The sequence below is a fragment of the Tachypleus tridentatus genome, chromosome 13 (genome assembly GCF_004210375.1).
Source record: "Tachypleus tridentatus isolate NWPU-2018 chromosome 13, ASM421037v1, whole genome shotgun sequence".
In the NCBI taxonomy this organism is placed as follows: Eukaryota; Metazoa; Arthropoda; class Merostomata; order Xiphosura; family Limulidae; genus Tachypleus; species Tachypleus tridentatus.
In genome coordinates, this window is record NC_134837.1 from 176916238 (window position 1) to 176933100 (window position 16863).

The window sequence follows — 16863 nt, forward strand, 5'->3', positions numbered from 1 at the left end:
ATTTTAGTCACCATTATTTTTTTCATTTTGGCCACAAACTGATTTAATACCTTTCTGTGACTATTCGCTTTTTTATATATTTTTGACCGCACATATCTTGAAAACTTTCTTGTTTTTGACTACATATATTCTTTTTGTATATTAGGTTATAATAACCACAAAGGGCGTACATTTTATACTCGGATATAGTTTGTAATATTAAATTTATAATTACATGTAGGTGTCATAAAAACTTCAATAACGTTCATTTCAAATATTTCAGTTGCTTTATTTTTGTTTTGTTTACAACTTTTTCAGCCAAGTTGTTTTTCAATAGATATCATGTTTCGTGTACAGTTTTATATAGTAGATAAAGTTCTATTTAAAATATGCTATAGACATACCAGAAACGAAGATAAACACGCCCCGGGAAATTTTTATTAGTTTGAAGTGTGAAATAGTACAAAAAATCAAGTGCAAATTTGTGGGTTGATAAGTTCCGAATTTTGCGTTCAATTTTTATAGAAGTGTAAAACGGTTCACTGTTAAGAGTACCTTAATGGGTGGTAGAAATTTTTACGCGATTGATTTAGCCAATTTTTTTCTTCAGGCGAAAACATCAATTAACGAGAGTTCTCGTACTTTTTCTCATTTTTGCCCATATTTCAGAGAATTCTTGAGCTACTATAACCAAATTTTCTATGAAGTTAGAAAAACACGTGTTTTAATTATGTACGAAATTTGAAAGAAATCGATTAAAAGGAAGTTTGTTGTTTTTTTCCATTGGTGCGAAGAAGATGGATGAAAATGAAGAATTGTAGACTGAAGTTGGCCTGTTGTAAAACTGTGAAGGTTGAAGCGATTTCTTTAAAATTTGGTATGTAAGGTAAAGACGCTTACCAGACAAAAAAAAAAAAAAAGAGTTTTGATTAACAAGAACGGTTATACGGGTGGTTATAAACCCAAAGTTTTCATTCCTGTTAACAACACTGTTTTTGTTTTGGCCAAACGACACATTACTGTGTGTCTGTTATACGCTAACTTTACAAAGCCGTGGAACTCTCTTTTATTCCTTCCGTAATAGAATCCCAACCATTAACCCATCCTTACAGCGTTGTCTAGGAGAAAGTGACCAAGTTCGTAACAGTACTCTAAGCGTAAATTGCGAATAAATATGCAAAAATATTATGTTATTTGTTTATATAAAATTAAAGTAAATATCTTTTCTACAAACAATACAATAATAAGTATTTCATAGAATAACGACTTAGAGCTAACACAATTACTCGTATAATATGATGAATACGCCTGCTTGTCTCCATGGCGTTATTTGATTTTTAAAAATGTTTTGTCCCTGAGAAACCAACACTCAGTAATTAAAGAAGAAAAAAGAACGCCAAGTGGTTCCACGGAATACAGTTTAAAAACCACTGTACTAAAGTAATGATGGATAATTAAAGAACACTGAGAAATAAACACTATGTACCAGCTTAATATATACCAGTTACATGAAAACATGATTTATCCTCTATAGGATGTCCCAGCGCTAAGTTTGAAGGCTTGTAACACCAAAAACAAGGTTTCGATACCCGTGGTAGGCACAGTATGGACTGTTGTGTTGCTTTGCGCTTAACAACAAACAAAATAGCCTCTATGGGATTCGTGCAGTATTGATCCTTACACGAGGATGGTACGTGTTTGTGTCTTGTTATTGGCCGTCACAAAGAAGATGGTCATTTATCATGTTGAACAACACACACCAAACAAAAAAACACCTAAATGATAAATTAGTAGCAGTTACTACATCGTGTAAGGGTTACCATCTCTAGTGGTAATAAAGTTATTAATGGAGTATTAACTGTCAAGTTGTATCTCTTAAAGTAATTGTTTAATAGTTGCGACAGGAGTATAATAATATATTGCTCACTAGAGCGACACAGTTTGTAGTAAAGAGGGTCCTGTTCTAACATGCCATATGTTCTCAACGTGTTATTAGAGACAGATTTCAATTGTTCTTTACCGTTAATCTAAATAGAAGGCCATGTTTTAGCGCACACTAGCGTCCTCTGAAATTTACTGAAACAAACACATGCACAAATAGATATCAGGCAAATTGGCATAGTGTTGAAACTGTAAGATAATATGTTAAAGAAATGAAGAAAAGTGTTACTCATACCAAGGGATATCATCACACAACCGTCCCTAATTCGAATCTAATATATCAAAGGTAATGCAGCTAGTCAGTAACACGAGCCACCAACGTTTAGACTACTATTACCTGAATAAATAGTGGAATTTACCATTCACTTTTATAGACCCTTAACGACTCCCGAAGTCAGTGTAGAATGCGTTTTTACGGAAACGTTACGAAAACCATTAGCCTTTTGATCACCGAGTTGTATCTCGCTAATCGTTTTCACAACAAGCCCGATGTAATAATGTGGGCCAGTTCTTACACAAAGTTACTATTTCTAGAAAAGAGCTGCATAAAAGAAAAAATAAATTTGTATTATTTCTAAATTTGAAAATAAACAAGGCAATGTGGCTGTTGATACTGGTAAAGATAGCTGTTATATTCTTTTATGCCGTCATTTAGACTCTCATAATAAAAATGTGACGTACACCACTAAGCGCTATCACATACCAAAGTATTTTAATTCTTAAAAAATAAAGTTTGTGTGTAAGTTGTTTTGGATAAATGACATTTATGCCTTTCAATTTATATCGTGACAAAGATTTTTATAACTATTTTTTGTGAGAGAAGCAAGTCGCCTGTTTTAACCACAATGTAATGGTGTATCGTCTGTCTGTCAGTCAGTCAGCAGGCACTAAAATGACGTCATGTAAGGGACAATGTTGCAGTTTATACTGTCGTAACGTCAGTAAAACGTGGCATGCATTGAATCACGATAAGAATTATATACTCAGCAGGCCACAACGCATATCATATGAACTGCAAAAGCAATAAAAAAGTGTTTTGTTACTCTTAGTTTTGGTTTTATGTACTCTTTAAACAGAACACTTTCGGAGACACTGTAGAAATACACCTAGTTTATACACCTGTCTGATAAAAGTTGTATTTGTGAAGTAAAGCGCAGCTTTCTATGAAAATTGGTTTGGTATACATTAACACTTTCTAATTAATTCACCTTGAAGCTGCAACTTATTGGAAGTTCTAAGATTCGAGCCGTGATATACCGTTGAACGCTTCGCATATTGTAATTAAAGCGTATAAATATGCCTTGGTTGTAACCGTGACAATGAATCCCGTTGTACGATTAACAGTAGGCGATAGGTTCAGTTGGCTATTTGTCCTCTCATTTTGGTCAGTAGTTGCAAATTAGAGAAGTTTATGTCTGAACTTTAGGGTTCTGTGACTTGACCGTTTAACTACTATTTTGTAAAGGTAAAACATACCAAACAGCACATTGTTCTGCTTGTTTCTGTAATAGTGGGGAAGATGGTGCCGCGAAAACGTTCCTAGTCTTATCGCTTGTTAGAAATTTATGTTATTGTTAACTATTGCCGTGAACTGGAATGCGAAGTTGTTTTTGAAAATGTATTTTAAATGTTTTATTGAATTTCACAACAAACATTTTGCTTTCCCTCCGAAGCCAAGGCCCGGCATGAACAGGTGGTTAAAACACTCAACTTGTAATTTTTGAGTCGCGGGTTCGAATCCCCGTCAAACTGAAAATGCTCGCCTTTTCAGCCGTGGGGGCGTTCTAATGTGACGGTCAGTCCCACTATTCGTTAGTAAAAGAGTAGCCCAAGAGTTGGCGGTGGGTGATGATGAATAGCTGCTTTCCTTCTAGTCTTACACTGCTAAACTAGGGACGGTTAGCGCTGATAGTCCTCGTGTAGCTTTGCGCGAAATTCAAACCAAATCCTTCGACGCCTAATACACCAAAGTATATTTTATTTTTATTACATTTTTTTTTCAAATGTTGCAGAGGAAATTATAGAATTAAAGTAATTGGACTGTTGTAAAAAAATCATAAAATAAAACATTAATTGTAGTCGTCAAATTGGTACGCTTTTACAAGTGAAATCCGGATATGGTTTGGAGGATGTGCGGCGTTTGATTCATAATACGTGATGGATAATTCTTGTGATGTGTTAAAACATGGATATACAGGTTTTCCTGTCTATTTCAAATCATTCATGCACTCTTCAGTTGGGCGTCTTCTTTTCCCAGTATCTCTTGTATAAAGCTTCTCGCAATGTGCTTATTATTCACTAAAAGCACTTGGTTTTAAACAAATAGCATGTTTCATAATGAAAACTATTCTTATATGTAGTTTGTACATCAAACGTGTTCAAAAACATGTTAGTTTTTGTTTTGTTTTAACCATGTCTTGGCAGTGGCGTAGAAAGTGGGTAGCCAGAAAGTCAGCTTCCCCTCCTCACATATGTTAATCTACCCCAAATTCAGAAACTCCCAGGAAAAGAAGTAGAATACATAAAATTTAACCCAGAACGTAAGAACTTCAGAGCACCTAAGGCGAGCCCCAGACTCCAACTGTAAATGTTGTGTATGCGAGTCACATTTCCCCGCTTCGATTATTCAAACCACACTTGCCCCCTCCACTTTTAATTTGTCTCTTACACCTGTCTTTGGTGTATCATAGTTCAGTTTGTTTTTTATCGTTAAACAGGGTGTTTAATTTAGCTACGATAGACTAGAGGAAGGGTAGTTGGTCATCACCACCCACCGCCAACTCTTGGGCTACTGTTATCAATAAATAGGAGATGGACCGTACCATTATAACGCACCACAACTGAAATGGCTATCATATTTGGTAACAGGGATTCGAACCCGCGACCCTCATACTGCAAGTCGAGCGCCTTAATCACCAGATAATACCAGACACCATAAGTTATAGCTTATACAGGTTTGTTTCTTTAAGACATTTGTGTTCCAATTCAACACAAGCTGTATTATAGAGTATTTTTACTCTATAGTAGAACTTTAGTGTATACACATTTTATGGTGGTTGAACTATCAATTCAAGTATATATATTTTTATGCAAATTTTTGTTCTCTACTGGGTTCAAAAGAACCTCGTTCTTCTGTCTCTCTTCAACCAAAATTCCAGGAAAGCCCAATGATTTTTATTTTTAAAGCTCTGCGATTATTTTTATCATTCGTTTTGTGTTTGTTTTTTATTGTTCAACTGGACTTTTGGCCGAAGATATTTATCATTAACAACAAATCTAATCCAGTTTTTCTTGAGGTCGAATAAGAAATATTTCATGTAGTTTTTTACATACTTCAGAAGTGTGTGTTGTTTTTAACATATTAAGTTTAGCAAAATCGCCACCAGTGTGTTGCTTATCACCACAGACAGTATGCATGATACGTTGTGTTTCTGAACCAACATTGATACAATAATGGAAGAATTAGATACTGAACATCATTCTATAAATTGGTGACTTTTGTCAAGTCGTCTAAAATTATTCCGAAAGCTGTACTTTTCAACAATGAGAAAATTATACCATCGATTCCTGCTGCTCATGCTCAGAATATTAAAAGTTTAGCAAAGCACGCAGATTATACATTCTTAAATGGCATTTTCAATTAATAAGAAGAGCTATTAAATAAAAAAAATTGATTTACATGATATATTAGAATATTTTTAATAGATATATCATAACCCTAAAACTAGAGATGTTCAGTAATTTTCAACACGGGTTTAGAATCGGCATCGTCAAAGCACTCAGAAACAGTTGCCTTTTCAGCCGCGGCATATCGGCTCATAAAATGGCCCCGAGTTTGTTTTTTCAAATACAAACTTTCAGCTCATATTTCCATCACCTCTTAACCGATTTTAAATCTGCTTACAGCTTTGGACTTAGGCGGTCAAATCCTTTTGTTTGATGGATTTGACCAGGCCTAAGCATTCATAGATTAATTTACTCTCATCCCACCAAAAATAATTTTAAAGGTACCGTACATCGGTAGGGATTCTAATAATTAATAAAATTAAATCGATATTCGCGCGCCCCACGTCTGGTAATGCTGGCGCTCAAAAAATATAGCTAATATAAAGGGGGAAAAGTATTATAGTTCAATTTCAAGTGTCAGCTATTGAAGATCCCTTTTTGTTTCTAGTAGCAAATAAAAATAATTGTTGGCCAGTGTAATCGACATAGAAAAGTAGTTTTGCATGTAGTTTCCAATATAAATCTAACGACGTAAGTGAATGTTGAAAAATTCACCTTTTATACAACTGGAATATAAGTTAAGGTCACCCTAAGAGATCGATAAGAATAAGTCTTTTATTGTTTCTTTATAACTTTAGATTCAACAATCTTCCGCGTGGCTATAGTAAGGACTATGAAATTTTCTTCAAAGAAAGTTAAACCCTGTAAGGAGAAATAATTAAATATTCTGAATTAACTCGAAAGCTTCAATTGGTAGTGGGAGATTTCACAAGGTATGGTATGTTGGATATATATATTGGCTGAGCTTAAGTCTGGGAAAAATTTAACTAAATAGAACAAATAAAATACTGCAAACACAATAACACTTTGTGTAGTTACGTGGACAAGTTGACATCTTGAATAAAGTGTAGGATTTCAGAGAGAAATTCCTTAAACTATAGACATTGTGAAAAACAACTGGCCAAAGGACGAGGTTTTGGGCTCGCGCGAAACTTCGGTTTCTTTATCTTCTTACTGCGTCACCATATGACCAGTCACTTTCTCACTGTCAACTGGGACTTGCAGACATAACCCACTTGGCCAGCGTAAAAAGGCTGCATCATTTTAGTAGACTTGTGCGATTGATTACTTCAGGTACAAGATGTAAATACAAGGAAGTGCTAACATGGAGAAAATTCAACGTCTTTCTGTATTAAGTGTTTCATGCCAAAACTAACACACATTATTATTTAAATACTAAATTCAAAATAACTAAGTTCCATAGAAAGGAGAAATATGCAGTGCATTCGTATACCACATATGTATAAATTATTTATATGTGTGTGTGTTTTCATGTAGGGAGAGAAAAAGAACGCATTTCGTAAAATGTTATTGAGAAACTTGCGGTGTTTATTTTTATGAATATTTAATATCTCCAAAAATATTATTTTTATCAGTTAAAATATGTAGCCACACCTTTTTGTTTTAAATATAAATACCTATGTCGTTTTAACATTCGAAGTTTTTCTTTTAATTTTAAAGATATGTCATGTTGAAGAATCGTTCATGGCTAATCCCCCTTTCAAAGAACAGTGTTAAGAATCCTGCTGTAATATATAACTAGAACAATATATTTATACTGCTACAATGTGGATATAAATCCCTGTTAGAGTATTGTATATAGCGTTATAAAAATCGCTAACTTGTCAAAAAAAATATATGAAACTCAAGACATTAGCGGCTTCGAATCCCCGTCACACTAAACATGCTCGCCCTTTTAGCCGTGGGAGCGTTATAATGTTACGGTCAATTTCACTTTTCGTTAGTAAAAGAGCATCCCAAGAGTTGGCGGTGGGTGATGATGTCTAGCTGCCTTTCCTCTAGTCTTACACTACTAAATTAGGTACGGCTAGCGCAGATAGCCCTCGTGTAGCTTTGCGCGAAATTAAAAAAATAAACACACGAAAACATAAGACATTAACATGAATGTTTTTTATCAGAAATGATAAACGGACCAAATGGAATATTTTATATCAATTTTGTAGTTTCCGTCCTTAATTATCATTACTGCCAAACGTTTTTGTTGCTTTTTTTAAACCTTGTTCTGCCACTGAGCGCTTATTTTACAGCACATTTCATTGTTTCTCTAACTCTATATGGATCTGTTTGTTTATTTACAGGTTCGATAATTATGCAGGAAATATAGAATGCGACGGTGTTCGAGCTAGTTTAACACTCTGGGATACTGCTGGTCAGGAGGATTATGAACGGTTACGACCACTTTCATATCCTGGTGTAAGTTAACAGTATTAGTTAGAATATATAATGTATCTCTTTTTGTTATGTTTCATTCTGTTATTACTCTATTTTTATTATAAAGATTATTTTGAATTGTTTGTTTATAGTGTGAATTTAGGACTAACCAAAATCCCCTAAGTTGAACGAACCTCACGAGGTTTTATTGGGATTACGACCGAAAATGTTGGTAACGGCGTGCCCATCTGAGGAAACAATATTAGACGCCAGTTTTAGGCCTAGTATGTTTTTAACGCTGCATACTTTCGCTACATCTTTGGAGGTTTTCAATACTTAGAAAAGTATGTGATAAGAGTCTTACAACCCTTATACTTACCAGATCCATCGCCGACGACGCGTTTTGCTCAATCCAGTGCTCATCAGATTAACTGAGAAAAAAACAAACACAGTAATGGTTGGAACATTATTTACTGAGACACAACAACTATAATAATGATCGGAAATCTATTTTATATGTTAAAAACTACAATAGGCCTAACTAATGTCAGATGACAACTATAATTAATTAATCGTGCTTCATCAACGTGAAAAAAGGTTCACACCATAATAATACATTCTGATCTTTAATAAGTATTTAAGAACAGTATATTTAATTAGCTATATTCACTACAGGGCTTATTGTGGTTATAATTTTTGTAAATAGCTTGCTTTGAGTAGAAACTACTACAGTTAACCCTTAATGCAAATATTTTCAAATTTGTGCGACCCATTGATGTTTTACACAACTACACTTTATTTTATGTTTATAAAGCGAGCATGACACTGTTCGATAGAGTCACGTGCGTTATTTTATTTGCCAAGTTTTTTTACTATGTTTTTATTTTGCACAAATAGGGATTTGACTGGATGGTTTTATATATAGCTGTTTAGACACACAGCTATTATTGCTTCAAGCTTATACCCGCTAGGAAAGATCGCACATTGCATACCGTTGGTGATATAGGAACAATAAAAAAATGTAAACAAATAAAAAATAGTTGTAACTAACTGTCAGTCATGCATTCAACATAAGGGAAAGTTTTGAACATGAATAAACACTTTTTATTTGTTAAAAATAATGTGAACACAACACGCAGCTATTTGTTGAGGTTATGTTGTGTGTGTGTGTGTGTGTGTGTGTATTATTGTGTATACGTATATGCATATTAATAACATCTATACACCAAACACAAAAAACCGACATTACAATTTTAATGAAATACTGTTTTCATTATATACTAACTCCTAAACAATTGAAAATAATTACGCCAACCGATGCTTATTACAGCCTTTCTGTTGAACTATTTATCAAGTTCCACTGTTGTTTTTTGTGCCACGGGATGCCTTTACGGTATTAATTTATATAAAGTCATTTCATAATTCTTAAAACAATTTTGTAAAATATGATAAAATCTGAACCCATTCAAGTTGTCAACCTAGCTGATACAGTTATAAAGTACGTGACAACGGTTTAGACCCTTTAGCGTACATCTGAATCAGCTTTCTACACTGGCCGCTACACTCGGGAAAAGATTTTTTATTTTGTTGCCTTTCAAGTGAGGCATTTGTTATGACACATTTGTTCAAAGTCATGCTATATGATTCGTGTCCTGCCATACGATTTGTATAGCTTTAAGATTTCGAAGTTAGTTTTCACTGCATAGTCATGCATACATATTAGTCCTAACGGGCTATACGTGGTCACACTATATATATTCCAACGTCTTGGATATATTTACACTTCCCAGCGGCAGTTTTTTGAGCAATTGCACGTCAGATGATATCACTTCGTGCTAATGGATATCTTACTGTTATTGATACAATTTTTCACATCTGTATTTTATAAGTACGGTCATTAGCGCGATCCTTATACGACGGGCTTTATCTCGTAAAGAACGTACTCTGAAATATTCCATTTCTCTTATGAGGTACTTCGATTTCTACCTTTTTCACTTCTATTACTAAGAATGTCAGTTTCATGTACCTTATTTAGTCTTGAATTCTGTGCCTACTAAACCATTAAGTCTTACTACAGTCTTACCCCAATAGAGTAATATTGATCAATTAAACATTATCATACGATGATTTAGCTTAAGAGCTGTGTTTACTTGTTTGTTTTGAATTTCGCGCAAAGCTACGCGAGGGCTATCTGCGCTAGCCGTCCCTAATTTAGTAGTGTAAGACTGGAGGGAAGGCAGCTAGTCATCACCACCCACTGTCTCAACTCTTGAGCTACTCTTTTACCAACGAATAGTGGGATTGACAGTCACATCATAACGCACCTACGGCTGAAAGGGCGAGCATGTTTGGTGTGACGGGGATACGAACTTGTCATGTTTGCAAAACACTACTACCATTGGCCATAATATCACCGTCTCTGCTTTGTGCGCGTTGTATTTATATTATAGCACTTTCTGATTAGTTGGATGACAGCTAGTCACAGAATAAACTATTAATACGTGGTTATCTTCTGGTAAAATTCACTTTCACGCTATTAAGAACTGTCGCTACTTTAATGTTTCAATCTAATACATATTTTCTTCACTGTTTCCATAATCGTGTATGTACGTGTGTGTAGAATATTACTTGAAAAATTGTTTGCTATTAGCGTATAACCAACATCTATATTGTCATTTTAATTGGCTATTAACTTTTCAGATCCCAAGAGGACACTACTTGAATATTAATAATATAACAAATGGTTATACATCTTTTATAAGACGGATAATACCTGTCTGCACAAAATCTATAAATTTATTTATATAAAAAAAGAATAAAATTACTTGTGTGAGAAAAATTCAGATTCTATAGGTTACGGATCGAAAGTGACTTTAAATAACCGATTTTGTTATAACTGCCACCATTCAGTCATATTCCTTGAAGAAAGTACGTTATTTAACGAATTCGTGATAGTTCACATCCATCAATTTGTGAACTTGTGTTATTTCTTATCAGAGTAATTATTTACAAACAGCCTCTTTCTTTCTCTTTCTCATCCCCTGGTGAGACAGCGGTTAGTCTACTGCACTTTAAATTGTAAAATGCAGCTTTAGTTTTCTCTCAGCGAATACAGCAAAATACCCAGTGTAGCTTTACTGTAAAAACACGTGCACGCTTTCTCTTCTTTTTGTTGTTGTTGTAGGAACCCTTAAGTTATTTTGTTCATCTCCACTTTGTATAATAAGGATCGTCTTTGGAACATTGATAGCGTTGTAAGTTCGTAATTATAATAATAATAATAAAACAACAGAGAAATTCGTGTTTGAGTTGGTTTACAAAGTTTTAGAATATTTTACATTTAACATGTGCGTCCACTGAAAGAAGGTGCCAGACAGACAGATTCTCGCGGTTTTGTTACACACGTGTAACACTGAGAACCAGTCAGTCAGCCCCCGGGTCATATTTTTTCAGGCTCCATCGGTACTTTGTACACGGGTTACAGTTTTGTATGTTAATCCCAAGCGTATTTTTCAACGAAAGCGCTTACTTGACAGTAAGCTCTACTTTGTCCTTCACTTCCACATGTGTGTCTCGATCAAACTGATGTTTTCTTACTGATTTTTCACCGATTCATTAAAACTTGTTTTGATTAGAAGTGATCTCAATTAACTCCTTCAAAGCTTATTAGTGTTGTTAAAATATTACTATATTCCACCTTTTTTCTTGCTGTAGTTGAAATATATTTAGGGCAAAGCTACTAAAGCTATAATCTGCCGCCGTCTTCATGAGTTTGGACTACTGACCAGAAAATAAGCAGTCAGTGAGTACCTTCCTACCACCCATCATACATAGTAAGGAACTGGTTGTCTCTTATAACGCACTTATAATTTAATGTCCGGAGTGTGAGTATTTTGTGTGATATCGCAAGGACTGAAATATTTGGCTCGTATAGATATTTTTAATAATCTGTTTCTACGGATTTTAAGCAAAATGTGTAGAAAGAGCCAATAAATTGTATTATAATGTTTGATTCCAATTTACTTCTGTATAAACGAGTTAAAAGAACAAAAACGAAGCGTCACTGAGGCGTAAACTTAATATGAAAAATACTGGGAGTCGTCAAACATTTGAAAGAAACAACAAATAAAAGCAGCACTTTGCAGTTTGGTTATACTAAAATATATGTAGACAAATATGAGTTAGGTTAATACAGTAATACAAAATGTTAATTCCAAGTATCATGAAAACAGCAAAATATGTTGGAAAAGGTGTAACCATACATTGAATTATTAATAGTAACTGTAAAGATATTAGAACTATTATTTATAGTATCATAAGAATAGCATAGCAATTTGAAAACGATAAATATATTTATAGTGTACTTAGTAGTAGATGCCCTTCTATTCTCAGATATCAGCATGTGTGGAAGCGAGCTATCTATATTTGTTTCTCTGGTCTCTTATAAAACAGCCCAAATTGAAACTTTTTTTATCATTCGTTATAAACAAACCTGAAATTACAAAGTAGAACTAACTTCCCCCATTTCTTATGGACCAATCAGAAGTTAGAGGAAAACGCACTTCTCGTTTGTTACGAATCAACAGGAAATCTTATTCACTCATCAATCCAAAATGAAAAATAAATTAATTCTAGCACTCATTATGAATCAATTTTATATTGCAAAAGAACGTTCATCCTTTACATATCGTAATGAACCAACCTTGTTCTGACTCGTCATGAATTGTTTCAACATTACAGGGGGATATTCTTTTCTTTGTTTATTAAACATTGTAAAATTGCAAAGGAAACCTCACTCATGAATTAACGTAAAATAATAAAGTAAAAATATTCTCTTATTTGTTATGAATCAATTCAAAATTTTAAAAGAAACTAATTCTAGTTCATTTCCTGTGAATCCATCAACTCAAAAACACATCTTTACACTTCAGTTATCTTGTGTAGTGCTGTTTCGCTCGTAGTTCTTTTCTGCACTTCAACCCTAGATTAGCTAGAATCAGTTGGTAACTTCTTGGAAAAACTAACTTCGTTTAGGCTTTTGTACGTTACAAGTTTTTATTGTGTTTAATCTATCCCTTCTGTGACCATTTGTTAATCTTCCTTCTTTTCTTAAAAAGGATTAAAATACACGTGATGTAACCAACATTGCTTGCGCACACTTCACAACAACGACTTAATTATGCACGCTGGCGGTATGCTATTGTGATTGTCATTGTATTATATGTAAGCTGTTGCAAAGATTTTGGCCTCGGGGCTTTATAAAGACATTTGACCAAGAAAAAGTTTTCTGGTTTATTTATTTAATTTGAAGTGACTTATTTGTTATCATTCCAAAATAATTATCATCGAAATAGTCGTTTTAAATAAAGTAACTTATATTTACAAGTTCTAGTTTTAAAAACCACAGCTAATAAATCTATAAATGTGAGATGTTACTTCATACCAGTAACAGCGATTAACAACCGATCAGTAACAATTGATCTAACTGATGAACCTAAAAACAGAATAAGAAGCTTCTTTGTTTTGCCTTTGTTCATTAGGCTTAGCATATTAGATTTGACTCCTTAAGCTAACTTTCGTCATTATTATTATTATAATAACTCCTTAAAGTTGAAAATCAATTAGCATAATGACTTCGACCGATTTAACATGTTCCAAGTTATAATTACATAGCCCCCCCAGTGGCTCAGCGGTATGTCTGCGGATTCGCAACGCTAAAATCCGGGTTTCGATACCCGTGGTGGGCAGAGCACAGATAGTCCCTTGTATAGCTTTGTGCTTAATTCAAAAGAACAACAGTAATTATATAAGTTAAACTTTTTGGTATGATTTGAAATATATATCAAAGAAGAGTTGTTTATATTTCACACCAAAGTTTCATACCGTGAGATATGAAACTTTCTGTGGAAAATATCCCGATTCTATTCAGTGCTTTCCTTACCATCGTTATGGCGTGATGTGTGTTTTTTGTTTTTTTTATTGTTCGTTTGTGTAACCTAAACTCAAAACAACAGTCTACGGTTATATAAGAACATATTATCATTCGATCATTATAAAGTTTATTTATTGTACTTACACTACAATTTGCACTGGCTGTGGGCTCATTTTTGTTTTACTTTTGCTTGTAAATCAGCATGGGAAACCAGGATGTGATGCCTTACTTTCACGTGGTCGTTAATCTTAACAACCTCAAGTTTCGCCAGTATAGATGGGAACTAAGTTGGGGTGCAAACCTAATAAACTAATTCTCACTGTCTTTGTGCCTAAACCTTAACCTAGTAACGGTCAATGACCTTGTTAAAAAAAAAAAAGTTTGACTTAGTAAGGAAGTTTCTCATAACTTTCATCTTTCAAGCACCCGTTGTTTACTATGCCATTATCGTTACTTTGTCACAATTATCGGTAGAAAGGTCTAAGTCGAAATTAGTACTAAAAGACATGTCATCACTGTTTAAAAATGACGTGCACATCAGATTAACTGTAACTAAAATGAAATAACAACTTTGGCATCAACGTAAAATAAATTTAAATGTTGGTTAGATTTTTTTCGTCATTGGTTGTATAAAACATGAATATTATATCAAACTGATGTTTTGTGGAATATTTGAAATATACAGTAATTGCGTCTTGTAAGATTTAATAATAATTAATATTAATCTGTTGGATAATTTTTCATATATTTTTGGGAACATTTTCTTTACACATACCCACAAGCCTTCTGCTTCTCCTTATTGGAATCAAGTTATTCCAACGTGTCTCATGTAAATCAACATGGGTCCCCTATCCACCAACAGGAGCAGAGTATACTCAAATGGCGCATGTTACTCCCTCTATGTGCCTCTACCGAACTGTCACCTCTCATTTTGCAGTGTTTGTTCTCGAACGTATTCTTTTTTGACCTGATTTCAATTTGAGATGCACTTTCTTCTTGAAGTAGTTATACTTTATAAACTGTCAGTTTTCATTTGAATTACCTGAATTCTACGTCATTATAGTTGCCTTTTATAATATACATTTGCCTTTTTATCAAATCTTGAAGCATGGATTCCAAAGTTAATTTTACTATTTTAGGTGTCTTAACTTCAACAGGTGCTTTATCTCAGGCCTCGGGTGAAAGTGACCCAATGGAAGATTTACCAACGCTTATTCATAGGGATGTTGAAAATTAAATGGTCCAGCCTCTATCTCAGACTTTTCCCCACTATCTCCTGAACATGTTGTTCCTCTTCAGGATGAGAAGGACGTCAACACCTGTTTCCACCTCCTGATTTTACTATGTCTTTCCATACCTTTATTTAGGATTAAATTGGATCTTCTACGGGATTTTTTCACTTTATTTCTCAGGTATGTGATGTTTTATCCCTTGCCCTTATTTCTTATGACCTACATCATTCTTTACTACATTGATATTCCTCCCAATCCTATTTGGTTCCCCTCCCTTGACATTTGGGTCCATGCTGAAAAATGTGCCTTCCAGTTAAACGAAGACATTAGCATGCCTTGTCCCCATGGCTTCGGATCGGTGTACTCTCACTTATCATCATGTATACTATCTTTATCTTGATCAAAAATTGTTGGGTTCTATTTTGCTCATTTGGAGATGGGTTCTGAATCTTCTATTAGTTTTACCCATTTCCAATTTTCCTAAGTGTTATCCTTATGACTCTTGTGGTACCCTTCTACTATTTATCTCCAATCTGAGGTTCTTTACAGGAATCCTGAGGGATTTTCTTTAAACATCCTCTTCCTCCTTGCCTCCATGTTGACTCCTTTGTTGTTTTTGGCTCTGGCAGTACGTATCTGGTTTCTCTGTTGTTGGGACCTTCTGGCTTGGATGCTGTCTTATCGATGGCCTATTTAACTACAAATTATGGATATACATATGACTTCATTTTTAAAGTTTTTTGTCTATTATATGATCATAAAGTCTTTGAAATATCGGGTGGCATCAGTCAACAACAGTCTACCCTATCCCAACACGTGGCACCTGTTATGGTTTCCACTGCTTCCAAACCTTTATTATGTCCCTCCTGTTAGAGGCAACACAGCTTGTCGTTTTCGTCAATGACGCACGTCACGTCTGCACCTGTTAAAAGTCTGATCCAATAGGAGCTCGACTTGCAGCCTTTTTCCCTCAATGTCACCTTTTTTGTTTATGATGTTTGAGTTTTTCAAGTTTTGCCAGAAGAATTCGATATCTTATTTCTTGCTACACCTCCCTTTGCTCCTGTACAAATTTCATTTCCTTCACCTTGGAGTCTCATTGTTTTTCAGCGTCTTTCAGAGGCTGTCCAGGACATCTTCGCGTAACAGATTGTCAAATCTGTTCCCCATCAATTGCTGGGTTTTACTCCTAACTATTTGCTGTTTCCAAGAAATCCAGGGACTGAAGGTTTGTCATCAGTTTGTCCAGCTTCAATTGCTTTGTTAACCTTTACCATTCCACCATGGAGTCTTATCTTCCTCTCCAGTGGCATTTTCTCCAGCATTAAGGATGACCAAGATGGATGTCACTAATGCTTACTTGCATATTCTCATCTCAACATGGTCTCAACGATAGCTTCAGTTCATTCATCATGCATTGGTATACCAGTTTTGCATTTTTACCTTTGGGTTTTCTCTTGGGTAGCCATGGGTTTTACTCTTCCTCTTCATGTCTTGGAGCTGCATTTCTATTATTATATGGATGACTGTCTTCTGGTCCATTCCCAACTGGGGTCAGTCAGTCATACTTGTCAGTTCCTTCAGGTGGCTGCTGAGGTGGGCTGGTTTATTAAATTGGAGAAGTCCTATCTCCATTCCACCAAGTACCAACACTCATTTCAGTCGGGTCTAACGTTCTCCTCCCTAATTTTGTTCCATGGAATTGTTAGTTTGCCACATCCTGTCTGCTTCCTGAGGTTCTATTACTTTTGAGGATGTGGTCTTCCATGATATTACAGGTCCTACTAGGTCATGCACATGTGCATCTCTTATATTGGGTTC

The 16863-nt window shown here is 34.7% G+C and overlaps 1 protein-coding gene across 3 annotated transcripts in view; it reads left to right on the forward strand.

The window, feature by feature from the left end:
- LOC143239925 (ras-related protein ced-10-like) overlaps nt 1-16863 on the forward strand; it is a 54195-nt gene that overhangs the window by 13675 nt on the left and 23657 nt on the right. For all 3 annotated transcript variants that reach the window (XM_076481582.1, XM_076481583.1, XM_076481581.1), the window contains exon 3: nt 7806-7920. In XM_076481582.1, the coding sequence (XP_076337697.1) occupies nt 7806-7920 (115 nt within the window). The remainder of the gene's footprint in view (nt 1-7805; nt 7921-16863) is intronic.